Consider the following 12,196-nt stretch of genomic DNA (forward strand, 5'->3'; position numbering starts at 1 on the left):
CCTGTTAATTAGGGTCCCAAAAAGCAACCCATTTCTTATTTAGTGTACTACTTTTGTCCAGGACCCTTGGGCTCTGTTTCAAGTAGTGCACTATATAGGAAATAGAGTGCCATTTGGGATGCAAACCATTGGCAACAGTATTCAGACTGACCCCAGCTGACTTGCTGGCAGGTAAATCAGGCAATCTAAACTGTTAGATCTGCAATAACAGTGTTAAGTAACTTGTTACAAACTGTTCGGGTCTGAGTCGTCACATTGTGTTTATGACTGGGGCTATGAAGGGAATGTCCTCTTCAGTTTAAACCACCTTTAATCCTGTACTGTCATAAAACAGTTTAGACCACAGGTTTCTTGTCACATTTCTTTGAAACTGAAAGTACCCTTTTGGCAAATAAGAAACATTGAAAGAAAAAGAGAAAGTAAACCAACAATAGTTTCCAATCATGCGTGGCGTGAATAATAGTGAGGGAGAATTGTTCAAGTCTCTCTTTAATAAAACTGGAATAATGAGGAATAAAAATCGAAAGAAATTATTACAATTCAAGAACTCCAGTCTGTTGTGTTGGCCCTCATGTCGGAGAGAAAGTTGATGACACCCCGTCTTACAACCAATCAACAATAAGCAACATGAGGGGTAAAAGAAAATCTACCAAGAAACAAAACCAGGTTTGCAGAATCAAACCATTAAATAAGTCATTTTTGATTAAATGTGTAAGATGAATTATTCTCTAAAGTAACAAAGAACAGAATGACAAGTATTCTGTTTATACTATACAAAGCGTGTTCCGATAGCATATCCTTTTCATTAGGGGTATTTCATCAATGTCTGTAGGAACAGAAGAGATCTGCTAGGGTCACTCCAGAAACTCTCTCCAAGGCTTTAGGCAGCAGACTATCATTTCTTGTGCTGCTGGACCTCAAGTCCCAGACCGTTCAATAACACTCCACCTGTCCCATTGTCCTGTTGCTGTGGCAACCCCTCATCTCAGCCCAACCTTTCCCATTGTCCTGTTGCTGTGGCAACCCCTCGTCTCAGCCCAACCTTTCCCATTGTCTTATGTCAGATAGCATGACTCCGTCTGAACTATTGGTCAAGCGACTAGCGTTTCATAGGAGTGACGCAATCTGTCAAAAGACAATTAACTTTTCCATCTCCCTCTTCTTCAACCTCTACTTCTTTATCTATCATTTCTCCCTGCTCAGGCGAGGAAGACCACAAAGACGATGAAGAACACGATGAGGACGAGGAAGATCTTGACCATGAGCCAGCGGTTGGAGGACACAGACTGGAAGTACTTGAGGATCTCCGTGTGAGCCATGTCCACGTTGAGCTGAGTGTCCTCCACGTTAGCATCAATCCTACATGGGAGAGGAAACACACATAGGGCTTGTGACACACACCGGGCAGTGCTCGAGCATCTCAATTTCTCCCCAGTACACCGCATCTCTTTCTCCCTCAACTCCTCTTTCCCTCATCCACCTTGTTTCCCTGCTTCCCCATCATATTGCTCTCCTCCCCCTCCCTCACCTCTGTACTGTCTCCTCCTGCTCCTTCAGCATGTGAGCCAGCTGCTGAAAGATAGAGCCCAGCTCTACGATGGTGCTCTCAATGTTCTGCATGGTGTCTGCACGGCTCTGGATGTATGAGTCCTGCACCACAGAGGAACAGCATTATAGTAACACTGACAGACACAATACAGGTGATAATAAAGTGTTTGTACCTGCTCATCAATGAGCTGGAGCTGTAGAGGGTTAGACTGGTTGTCCATGTTGATGGCCACCTCAGCCCCCATACTCCTGGACTCATCCTGCATCAACACTGAACTCTCTGGCAGAGGAGAGAGAAACGATAGCCAGTTAGAAGGAAGAGAAAATAAAGTTCTGTGATTGGAATTCACAGAGACATTTGTGAAGTGATCTGGTGTAGGAATTAGAGGCTGAAGGTGAAGTAAACGTGGTGTGTTTTCTTACTGAAGTTGTTGGCGTGGAGAGGAGAAGAGACGTGACGCTGAGAGAACTGTTCTCTCCTGTTCTTCTGCTGCTTCAGGTTCTAGAGAAAGAGAAAATGAGAACGATATAGGCAACCTACAATTATGAGGATTTTATGAGGTTTAATGACAGAAAGTTTCAGAGTGACAGAACGTTCCAGTGAATCTTACCTCCGTTCTTACTTCTAGAACTGACTTGAAGTCATTGGACATAGAGGCCAGTTTGGACTGCAACAAAACAAGGAGTTGTTGATTTTATAAAGCCTCAGGTTTCATATGGCTACATCATTTTACTCATCCACATCAGTTACATAATGCAGTAGAGGCACTGGCAGTCAGACCTGCAGGGAGATGACAATGGTGTTGGAATGGGTCTGGATGTGTCTTCCGCTGGGAGCTCCGCGTGAACGAATCAGATCCTGCAGCTGGGCAATCTGCTTGTTCAGGCTGTTAATGTCCTGCGAGGGGAATAGTGGGAGACAGGCGGAGGGAGTCAAACAGGACACAGCAGTGTAACACAGACTGCGTCCACTAAAACAGCTAGGTCTGTCACTTGCATAGAGATTCCACCTGACTGACTGGTCATCGTGTTTGCGATTTATAGTTCATAACGAGAAACAGCCGACTGCTTTTCCTGTATCGGTGTCAATTCAAAATAAGAAGAAATAAATCTCACCTGCTTGATGATGTAGGTTAACTCTTCAATCTCCACTGCCTTGTCATCAAATAGAGATCTTCTTTTAGCCACTGAAAAGGTCAAAACAGACATATCCAGAACTATAGAAAAAAAGCAGAGTTTTTCCAAATAGCTATTTGACTCATAAATATTGACATATACTTACATATAGTGAGTTTCTCTAGTTTAGCAAATGTATTACTCAAGTCCTTTCCTATTCTCCTGGAGAGGTTCAAAACAACACAAGATTGGTATCACAGTGATAGGCCTAAACATGAACACGGTGAAAAGAAACTGCTAGTGCATGTACATACGTGGAATGTAAAGTATGTCCTTCGGTAAAATGATAAGAGAAAAGAACAGCCTACATTCCAAAGAGATCATGCAGAGCTACAATTTGATTAAAACACCATGGAGAAACTAACAGCAACAACTGGCTATTTACTAAACTTCAAATCAGACACAGGTGCCAACTATACCCCTGAGTGGTTTAACTGTGTAATGTGAGCAAGTTGGCTGGCAGTGGGACTCACTTGGCCATGAGGGTGAAGTCACTGCGTTGCTTGAGAGCACTGAGGGCTGGCTTGGTGTGCTGAACACCATTCTGTAGAGAGAGAGAGAATGAGAAAGAGTGATTAAAAGAGACATCATCTGTGACAGATTACAAGAGGGGGAATGAATAGGTTCCTCTATCTCCCATAGGTTATGTTTAGTATCCCCCAGCCTTGATCAGATGGCTATTTCAACATCACTGCCCTTGCCTCTCCCCAGTGGCGACCCGTCATTTAGTGCAGAGCCCCACCTGTTTTCAGCCCCGCATTTTTAGGTTAAAAAAAAAGTGTCACTCATGGAACAGTACGTCATCGCCAATTCTAAGATTAGAGTTATATTAGAAGTGCCCATCCGGCCTCCCCAGTGGCGCAGTGGTCTAAGGCTGTGCCACTAGAAATCCTGGTTCGAGTCCAGTCTCTGTCTCAGCCAGCCATGACCGGGAGACCCATGGGGGGCGCACAATTGTCCCAGCATCGTCCGGGTTATTGGAAGTGTTTCTTGTCCCATCACGCTCTAGCAACTCGTGGAGGGCCGGGCGCAGTGCATGCTGACATGGTCGCCAGGAATACTGTGTTTCCTCCAACACATTGGTGTGGCTGGCTTCCGGGCTAAGCAGGCATTGTGTCAAGAAGCAGTGCGGCTTGACTGGGTTTAGAGGATGTATGGCTCTCGACCTTCGCCTGTCTCAAGTCCGTACGGGAGTTGCAGCGATGAGACCAGACTAACTACCAATTGGATACCATGAAATTGGTGAGAAAAAGGGGTAAAAGTAACAAATAGAAAAAAGAAGTGCCCATCCATGAAGGCTCAAGGTAATTTGCCACAGATAGAATGACATTGTTAAATCTACAGTAGCTTTGCTTGGACTGTCAACATCATACTCTCAAAATCTTAGCTAGCAGTCATCACCATGAATCAAGTCGACAATCAAATCCTTTTCCATCCTTGTCATATGAAAAGAAATTACAAATAAAACGTCTCGGTGCTCATCGGCCATTGAACATAAACATTACACAAACATTTGGAAGTGGCTAATTCAACAATGAGTGGTTTGGGAAGGAATCAGTGGCTAACTGAATTCAAGACAACTGGGAACTCTGGAAAAACACGTTTTGAACGGTGATTCAACTTGGAATTGTAAATCCAGCATTTTTCTCTTTGATGAAAAAATTTGCCCATGAAGGACCACCGCGCCACTTTCCTGTTCAAGCACATCACAACAACGTGAGTCCAAAAATGTCTTATACTGCTTCATAAATTATATAGGATACCAGAGAGATATGTATTCTGTAGCTAATAAAGTAATACTAAGTGTATTTTTTATTTAACCTTTATTTAACCAGGTAAGCTAGTTGAGAACAAGTTCTCATTTGCAACTGCGACCTGGCCAAGATAAAGCAGAGCAGTTCGACACATACAACAACAGAGTTACACATGGAATTAACAAAACATACAGTCAATAATACAGTAGAAAAAAAACTAAACAAAGTCTATATACAGTGAGTGCAAATAAGGTAAAATAAGGGAGTTAAGGCAATAAATAGGCCAAGGTGGCAAAGTAATTACAATATGGCAATTAAACACTGGAATGGTAGATGTGCAAAAGATGGATGTGCAAGTAGAGATACTGTGGTGCAACAGGAGCAAAATAAATAAACAGTATGGGGATGAGGTAGATAGATGGGCTGTATAGAGATGGGCTATGAACAGGTGCAGTGATCTGTGAGCTGCTTTGACAGCTGGTTCTTAAAGCTAGTGAGGGAGATGGGAATCTCCAGCTTCAGTGATTTTTGCAGTTTGTTCCAGTCAGTGGCAGCAGAGAACTGGAAGGAAAGACAACCAAATGAGGAATTGGCTTTGGGGGGTGACCAGTGAGATATACCTGCTGGAGTGTGTGCTACGAGTGGGTGCTGCTATGGTGACCAGCGAGCTGAGATAAGGCGGGGCTTTACCTAGCAGAGACTTGTAGATAACCTGTAGCCAGTGGGTTTGGCGACGAGTATGAAGTGAGGGCCAGCCAACGAGAGCGTACAGGTCGCAGTGGTGGTAGACAACATCCAGTTTGCTGAGCAGAGTGTTGGAGGCTATTTTATAGATGACATCGCCTAAGTCAAGGATCGGTAGGATGGTCAGTTTTACGAGGGTATGTTTGGCAGCATGAGTGAAGGAAGCTTGGTTGCGAAATAGGAAGCCGATTCTAGATTTAAATTTTGATTGGAGATGCTTAATGTGAGTCTGGAAGGAGAGTTTACAGTCTAGCCAGACACCTAGGTATTTGTAGTTATCCACGTATTCTAAGTCAGAGCCGTCCAGAGTAGTGATGCTGGATGGACGGGCAGGTGCGGGCAATGATCGGTTGAATAGCATACGTTTATTTGCGTTTAAGAGCAGTTGGAGGCCACGGAAGGAGAGTTGTATGGTATGTTGTGTAGTAAGCTGTTATTACCCCATGTGCCTCACCCTATTAATTTGGTCTATTTTCACCAACGCGGTATTGTAAACACATTGTTCGCAGCCGGTGTGTGCCTGTTTGCTAAAAACCTATTTAAGAGAAATGTAATCATTGAATATTGTAAGAACCTTCATTGTCTGTTTATATTCCACGTTCTGAATTCTGTCGCTGTACATTTCAAAAGTGCTGAACAAAGAGTTATACTGACTACGTCTGTCGTCTCTCGCTCATTAATGTCTTAATCGAAATTACGGATAGCCTCTTATCCGCTTGTCGTCCCCTTGTGCCATAGTTTGCACATCTCAATTGTCATTAGAAACCACATTTGTTTAAGCAAGTCAGCATTATCAGCTGTTTTTTTTAAAGGCAGTAAATGAGGCTGAATGAACTGTAGCAGTGGTAAGGTGTTGGGACTGCTGTTGGGGCAGCTTTATGTCCCAATATTAGAACAAGGAACAGATATAGCCCTTGGTTCTCTTCAGACCTGACTGGCCTTGACCAGCACAAAAACATCTTGTGGCGTACTGCATTAGCATCGAATATCCCCCGCAATATGCAACTTTTCAGGGAAGTTAGGAACCAACATACACAGGCAGTTAGGAAAGCAAAGGCTAGATTTTTAAAACAGAAATGTGCATACTGTAGCACAAACTCCATGGAGAATAAGAGCACCTCCTCCCAGCTGCCCACTGCACTGAAGCTAGGAAACACTGTCACCACTGATAAATCCAAAATAAATTTCAATAAGCATTTTTCTACAGCTGGCCATGCTTTCCACCTGGATACCCCTACCCCAGTCAACAGCCCTGCACTCCCCACAGCAACTTGCCCAAGCCTCCCCATTTCTCCCTCACCCAAATCCAGATAGCTGATGTTCTGAAAGAGCTGCAAAATCTGAACCAGTACAATCATCTGGGGAAGACAATCTGGACCCTCTCGTTTTAAAATTACCTGCCGCAATTGTTGCAACCCCTATTACTAGTCTGTTCAACCTCTCTTTCATATCATCTGAGATCCCCAAAGATTGGAAAGCTGCTGCGGTCATCCCCCACTTCAAAGGGGGAGACACTCTAGACCCAAAATGTTACAGACCTATATCTATCCTACCCTGCCTTTCTAAGGTCTTCGAAAGCCAAGTTAACAAACAGATCACCGACCATTTCGAATCCCACCGTACCTTCTCCGCTATGCAATCTGGTTTCCGAGCTGGTCATGGGTGCACCTCAGCCACGCTCAAGGTCCTAAATTATATCCTAACCACCATCAATAAAAGACAATACTGTGCAGCCATATTCATTGACCTGGCCAAGGATTTCGAATCTGTCAATCACCACATTCTTATCGGCAGACTCAGCAGCCTTGGTTTCTCAAATGACTGCCTCACATGGTTCACCAACTACTTCTCATACAGAGTTCAATGTGTCAAACCTGTTGTCCAGATCTTTGGTAGTCTATGGGGGTGCCACAGGGTGCAATTCTCGGGCCAACTCTTTTCTCTGAATACATCAATGATGTCGCTCTTGCTGCTGGTGATTCTCTGATCCACTTCTACACAGACGACACCATTCTGTATACTTCTGGCCCTTCTTTGGACACCATGTTAACTAATCTCCAGACGAGCTTCAATGCCATACAACACTCCTTCCGTGGCCTCCAACTGCTCTTAAATGCAAGTAAAACTAAATGCATGCTCTTCAAACGATCACTGCCCGAACCTGCATGCCCATCCAGCATCACTACTCTGGACGGTTCTGACTACTAGAATATGTAGACAACTACAAATACCTCGGTGTCTGGTTAGACTAAACTCTCCTTCCAGACTCACTTTAAGCATCTCCAATCCAAAATTAAATCTAGAATTGGCTTCCTATTTCGCAATAAAGCCTCCTTCCCTCATGCTGCCTAACATACCCTCGTAAAACTGACTATTCTATCGATCCTTGACTTCGGCGATGTCATTTACAAAATAGCCTCCAACACTCCACTCAGCAAATTGGATGCAGTCTATCACAGTGCCATCTGTTTTGTCACCAAAGCCCCATATACTGCCCACCACTGTGACCTGTATTCTCTCGTTTCCTGGCCCTCGCTTCATATTCATCGCCAAACCCACTGGCTCCGGGTTATCTATAAGTCTTTGCTAGGTAAAGCCCTGCCTTAGCTCACTGGTCACCATAGCAGCACCCACCTGGAGTACGCGCTCCAGCAGGTATATTTCACTGGCCACCCCCAAAGCCAATTCCTCTTTGGCTGCCTTTCCTTCCAGTTCTCTGCTGCCAATGACCGGAACGAATTGTAACAACAACAAAAAAAATCACTGAAGCTGGAGACTCATATCTCCCTCAGTAACTTTAAGCATCAGCTGTTAGAGCAGCTTACAGATCATTGCACCTGTACATAGCCCATCTGTAAATAGCCCATCCAACTACCTCATATTGTGTTTTTCTTTTTTTCTTTGCACCCCAGTATCTCTACTTGCACATTCATCTTCTGCACATCTATCACTCCAGTGTTTAATTGTAATTACTTCGCCACTATGGCCTATTTATTCCCTTACCTCCCTAATCTTACCTCATTTGCGCACACTGTATATAGACTTTTCTATTGTGTTATCGACTGTACGTTTGTTTATTCCATGTGTAACTCTGTGTTGTTGTTTGTGTCACACTGCTTTGTTTTTTCTTGGCCAGGTCGCAGTTGTAAATGAGAACTTGTCTCAACTGGTCTACATGGATAAATAAAGGTGAAGAAAAAAAATGTAAAAAATGATGATGTAGGCCCTAACAGTTTGTGGGCACCGTTTGTCACCGTTATAGTGCAGTTAATGTATTGTTTAGTGTTGTGGCTTTGCTGGCATGCACCCCCCCCCAAAAAAATGCCCCACCAAGATTTACATGCTAAAATCGCCACCAACTCTCCCATACCTACATACCTGTCGGCTCTGTAGGGATTTGCAGGCGGACTGGAACTCGTTGGTTCGATCCCTGCACGTCATCCTGCCGCCTGTATATCACCAGCCTGCACTGGGCACGCCAAGGAGGAAGGGTCTGACGTCTGAAAGATATCGGTAGTGTACTATAGACCGGTCCGTGCTCCGTGGAAACAGTCACTACACCTCCTGATGTCAACTCCTAACTGCGAGGCGTCAATCCGTGTCCAATGATGCACACGGGCATTCTCAATGTATCTGTAATATGATAGGAGTAACATAACCAAATCATTTCAAGTGACCGTTTGCTAGGTTATCGGGCCCCGGGCTACCCATCTAATTACCAATACGTTGTCTCAGTTTCCCCCAACAAATCGGAGCTTGGCCAATTTGTTTAGCAATCAAGCCTCCCCACCGCCATTTATGTGCCTAGCTAGTAATAAGTAAGCTAATGTTAGCAAATCCATCATTACCACGGCAACACAAACGAAATGCTACCATACAGCTTATCTGACAGTGATGAAATATAAAACTATAGCTAGCTAGATATGTTGTCATTTAAATGTTCTTAGGTACTGAACTATTTAGTTATGCCAAGCAACCGTTGACTAACTAACCTTAGCTAGTTTTAAAGAGCCGACTCCATCACAGCTGCTTTTTAGTTTACCCTAGAGATGTGGCTTGAATGTTTTGTTTGAATAAAGAAAACTCTCTCATCACAACATCAATCAATTGTGTGTGTATATATATAGGTTCCCTCGATAAACGTGATCAGTTTCAACTTACTATTAGCAAAATTCCACAAGAATTCACAGATCGTTCTATGTTTTTACCAAGCCGGGAAAGAAAGTTTGAATCCGGGTCATTTCCGGATACTGACGTCATCGCCACGTCCACCACTGCTTAAATTGGATATATTCGGAAAATGAGTCATCACATACCACCAGATGTCGCCATATCTTATGTTTTCTAACATATATGTCAACTTGTGCAGCATTCAAATCAAGTGGACTCTATTCAATTATGCGTGGATAGTGAAGCGCATACAGAGTAGAAGGTTGATGTTTATTGTCACGAGTCGTGTCCTGGAGGCAGAAAGAAGCGATTTCCCATTACATAGGTCAGCTGCAAAGTCAAAATTGGTTACATTGTAAAAATTCCTGAAAACAAAAATGTTGTTTAGGCATTAGGATTAGCAGCGTGGTTAGATTTTGTGGCTTTGCAAGCAACTTACAACTCTGCAGAGCTGCCTCCAGAACAAGATTCATAACCAAAAACGCTAACCTGCTTTAGAGTATAGTGGAGATAACCGTGATTACCAAACTCCAGACTGTGAGAGAGAAAGGGAGGTAGAGAGACAGAGCGAAGGTAAGCTACACAAATGAATACAGGTAGAGAGATAACATCCAGGACTTGCTCAGATCTCATTCTATACCTACTGGCTCCCACATCCTTACCCCAACAAGAGCTGGCATGTTCAGACCACAACTATGCCCTCACCTATCTTCAATTCTCACCTTTCTATTCCCACTCAATCTGTCTTCCTATAGCCTATTCTCTTTCCACCTGAACACCACTTCTGTGAAAAAACAACATATGGTCTCTGATAATGCATAAATTAACAATATCTGTGCATTTGAGGGCATTCGCATTTTACAATGTCTCAAATTGATGCCATTGCCATAAATCTTTTAATGGCTTCTATGTTGTCTGACATGATAGAGAATTATCAAAGCACCACAGAGATGCATGTTTCCGTAACTGATAACAGCTGGTTTTTTCATGCGTCACAGGGGACTTTAAACAACATTAATTTTCCTGTCAGAGAGAGACATGGCTGGCCATAGTCAACACACACACATTTCTCTCTCTCTCTCTCTCTCTCTCTCTCTCTCTCTCTCTCTCTCTCTCTCTCTCTCTCTCTCTCTCTCTCTCTCTCTCTCTCTCTCTCTCTCTCTCTCTCTCTCTCTCTCTCTCTCTCTCTCTCTCTCTCTCTCTCTCTCTCTCTCTCTCTCTCTCTCTCTCTCTCTCTCAATTCAATTCAATTCAAGGGCTTTATTGGCATGGGAAACATGTGTTAACATTGCCAAAGCAAGTGAGGTAGACAACATACAAAGTGAATTATATAAGGTGAAAAACAACAAAAATGAACAGTAAACATTACACATACAGAAGTTTCAAAACAGTAAAGACATTACACATGTCATATTATATATATATATATATATATATATATATATATATATATATATGTACAAATAGTTAAAGGACACAAGATAAAATAAATAAGCATAAATATGGGTTGTATTTACAATGGTGTTTGTTCTTCACTGGTTGCCCTTTTCTCGTGGCAACAGGTCACAAATCTTGCTGCTGTGATGGCACACTGTGGAATTTCACCAAGTAGATATGGGAGTTTTTCAAAATTGGATTTGTTTTTGAATTCTTTGTGGATCTCTCTCTCTCTCTCTCTCTCTCTCTCTCAATTCAATTGTTCAATTCAAGGGCTTTATTGGCATGGGAAACATATGTTAACATTGCCAAAGCAAGTGAAGTAGGTAATAAACAAAAGTGAAGAACCCAAAAAATGAGCAGTAAACATTCCACCCACAGAAGTTCCAAAAGTACAAAAGTGATGCTGTGATGGCACACTGTGGTATTTCACCCAGTAGATATGGGAGTTCATCAAAAATGCGGGGGGGTTTTCAAATTATTTTGTGGATCTGTGTAATCTGAGGGAAATGTGTGTCTTTAATATGGTCATACATTTGGCAGGAGGTTTGGAAGTGCATCTTAAGTCAAACCTTTCCTTAAGTTTGGGTCAGTCACAGTGGTCAGGTATTCTGCCACTGTGTATTCTCTGTTTAGGGCCAAAAAGCATTCTAGTTTGCTCTATTTTTTTGTTAATTATTTCCGATGTGTCAAGTAAATATCTTTTTGTTTTCTCATGATTTGATTGGGTCTAATTGTGTTGCTGTCCTGGGTCTCTGTGGGGTCTGTTTGTGTTTGTGAACAGAGCCCCAGGACCAGCTTGCTTAGGGGACTCTTCTCCAGGTTCATCTCTCTGTAGGTGATGGCTTTGTTATGAAAGGGTTGAGAATCGCTTCCTTTTAGGTTGTTGTAGAATTTAACATTTATTTTATGGACTTTGATAATTAGCGGGTATCGGCCTAATTCTGCTCTGCGCACATGATTTGGTGTTTTACGTTGTACACAGAGGATATTTTTGGGGAATTCTGTATGCAGAGTCTCAATTTGGTGTTTGTCCCATTTAGTTAATTCTTGGTTGGTGAGCGGACCCTGACCTCACAACCATAAAGGACAATGGGTTCTATAACTGATTCAAGTAGTTTTTCCAGATCCTAATTGGTATGTTGAATTTTATGTTCCTTTTAATGGCATAGAAGGCCCTTCTTGCCTAGTCTCTCAGCTCGTTCACAGCTTTGTTGAAGTTACCTGTGGCTCTGATGTATAGGCTGAAGTATGTATAGTTTTTTTGTTTGCTCTAGGGCAACAGTTTCTAGATGGAATTTGTATTTGTGGTCCTGGCGACTGGACCTTTTTTGGAACACCATTATTTTTGTCTTATTGAGATTTAC

The 12,196-nt window shown here is 42.8% G+C and overlaps 1 protein-coding gene across 2 annotated transcripts; it reads right to left on the bottom strand.

Annotated features, from left to right (window-relative positions):
* Positions 1-471: 471 nt before the first annotated feature.
* Positions 472-9,515, bottom strand: stx5a (syntaxin 5A). Of its 2 annotated transcripts, none has more exons than XM_035768096.1 (11): positions 9,384-9,515; positions 8,601-8,855; positions 3,198-3,268; positions 2,831-2,886; positions 2,665-2,735; positions 2,330-2,446; positions 2,160-2,216; positions 1,972-2,050; positions 1,722-1,828; positions 1,529-1,650; positions 472-1,359 (listed from the first exon to the last, which is right to left on the bottom strand). In XM_035768096.1, the coding sequence occupies exons 2-11, from the start codon at positions 8,661-8,663 to the stop codon at positions 1,200-1,202; spliced, it is 903 nt and encodes a 300-aa protein (XP_035623989.1). In that variant the 5' UTR covers positions 8,664-8,855; positions 9,384-9,515; the 3' UTR covers positions 472-1,199. The 2 variants fall into 2 exon arrangements, with proteins under 2 accessions (XP_035623989.1, XP_035623993.1); XM_035768100.2 differs by lacking the exon at positions 9,384-9,515 and adding an exon at positions 9,215-9,367.
* Between the last annotated feature and the right edge of the window lie 2,681 nt (positions 9,516-12,196).

The sequence above is a fragment of the Oncorhynchus keta genome, chromosome 4 (assembly GCF_023373465.1).
Source record: "Oncorhynchus keta strain PuntledgeMale-10-30-2019 chromosome 4, Oket_V2, whole genome shotgun sequence".
Lineage (NCBI taxonomy): Eukaryota > Metazoa > Chordata > Actinopteri > Salmoniformes > Salmonidae > Oncorhynchus > Oncorhynchus keta.

What these genes read in the sequence shown, in the direction of transcription:
- stx5a (XM_035768096.1), bottom strand. Translation starts at nt 8,663, where the DNA reads ATGACGTGCAGGGATCGAACCAACGAGTTCCAGTCCGCCTGCAAATCC. An exon ending in CCATTGTCATCTCCCTGCAG is followed by an intron (nt 2,217 to 2,329) that starts GTCTGACTGCCA and finishes GTTTTGTTGCAG; the next exon opens with TCCAAACTGGCCTCTATGTC. An exon ending in TCTCCACGCCAACAACTTCA is followed by an intron (nt 1,829 to 1,971) that starts GTAAGAAAACAC and finishes CTCCTCTGCCAG; the next exon opens with AGAGTTCAGTGTTGATGCAG.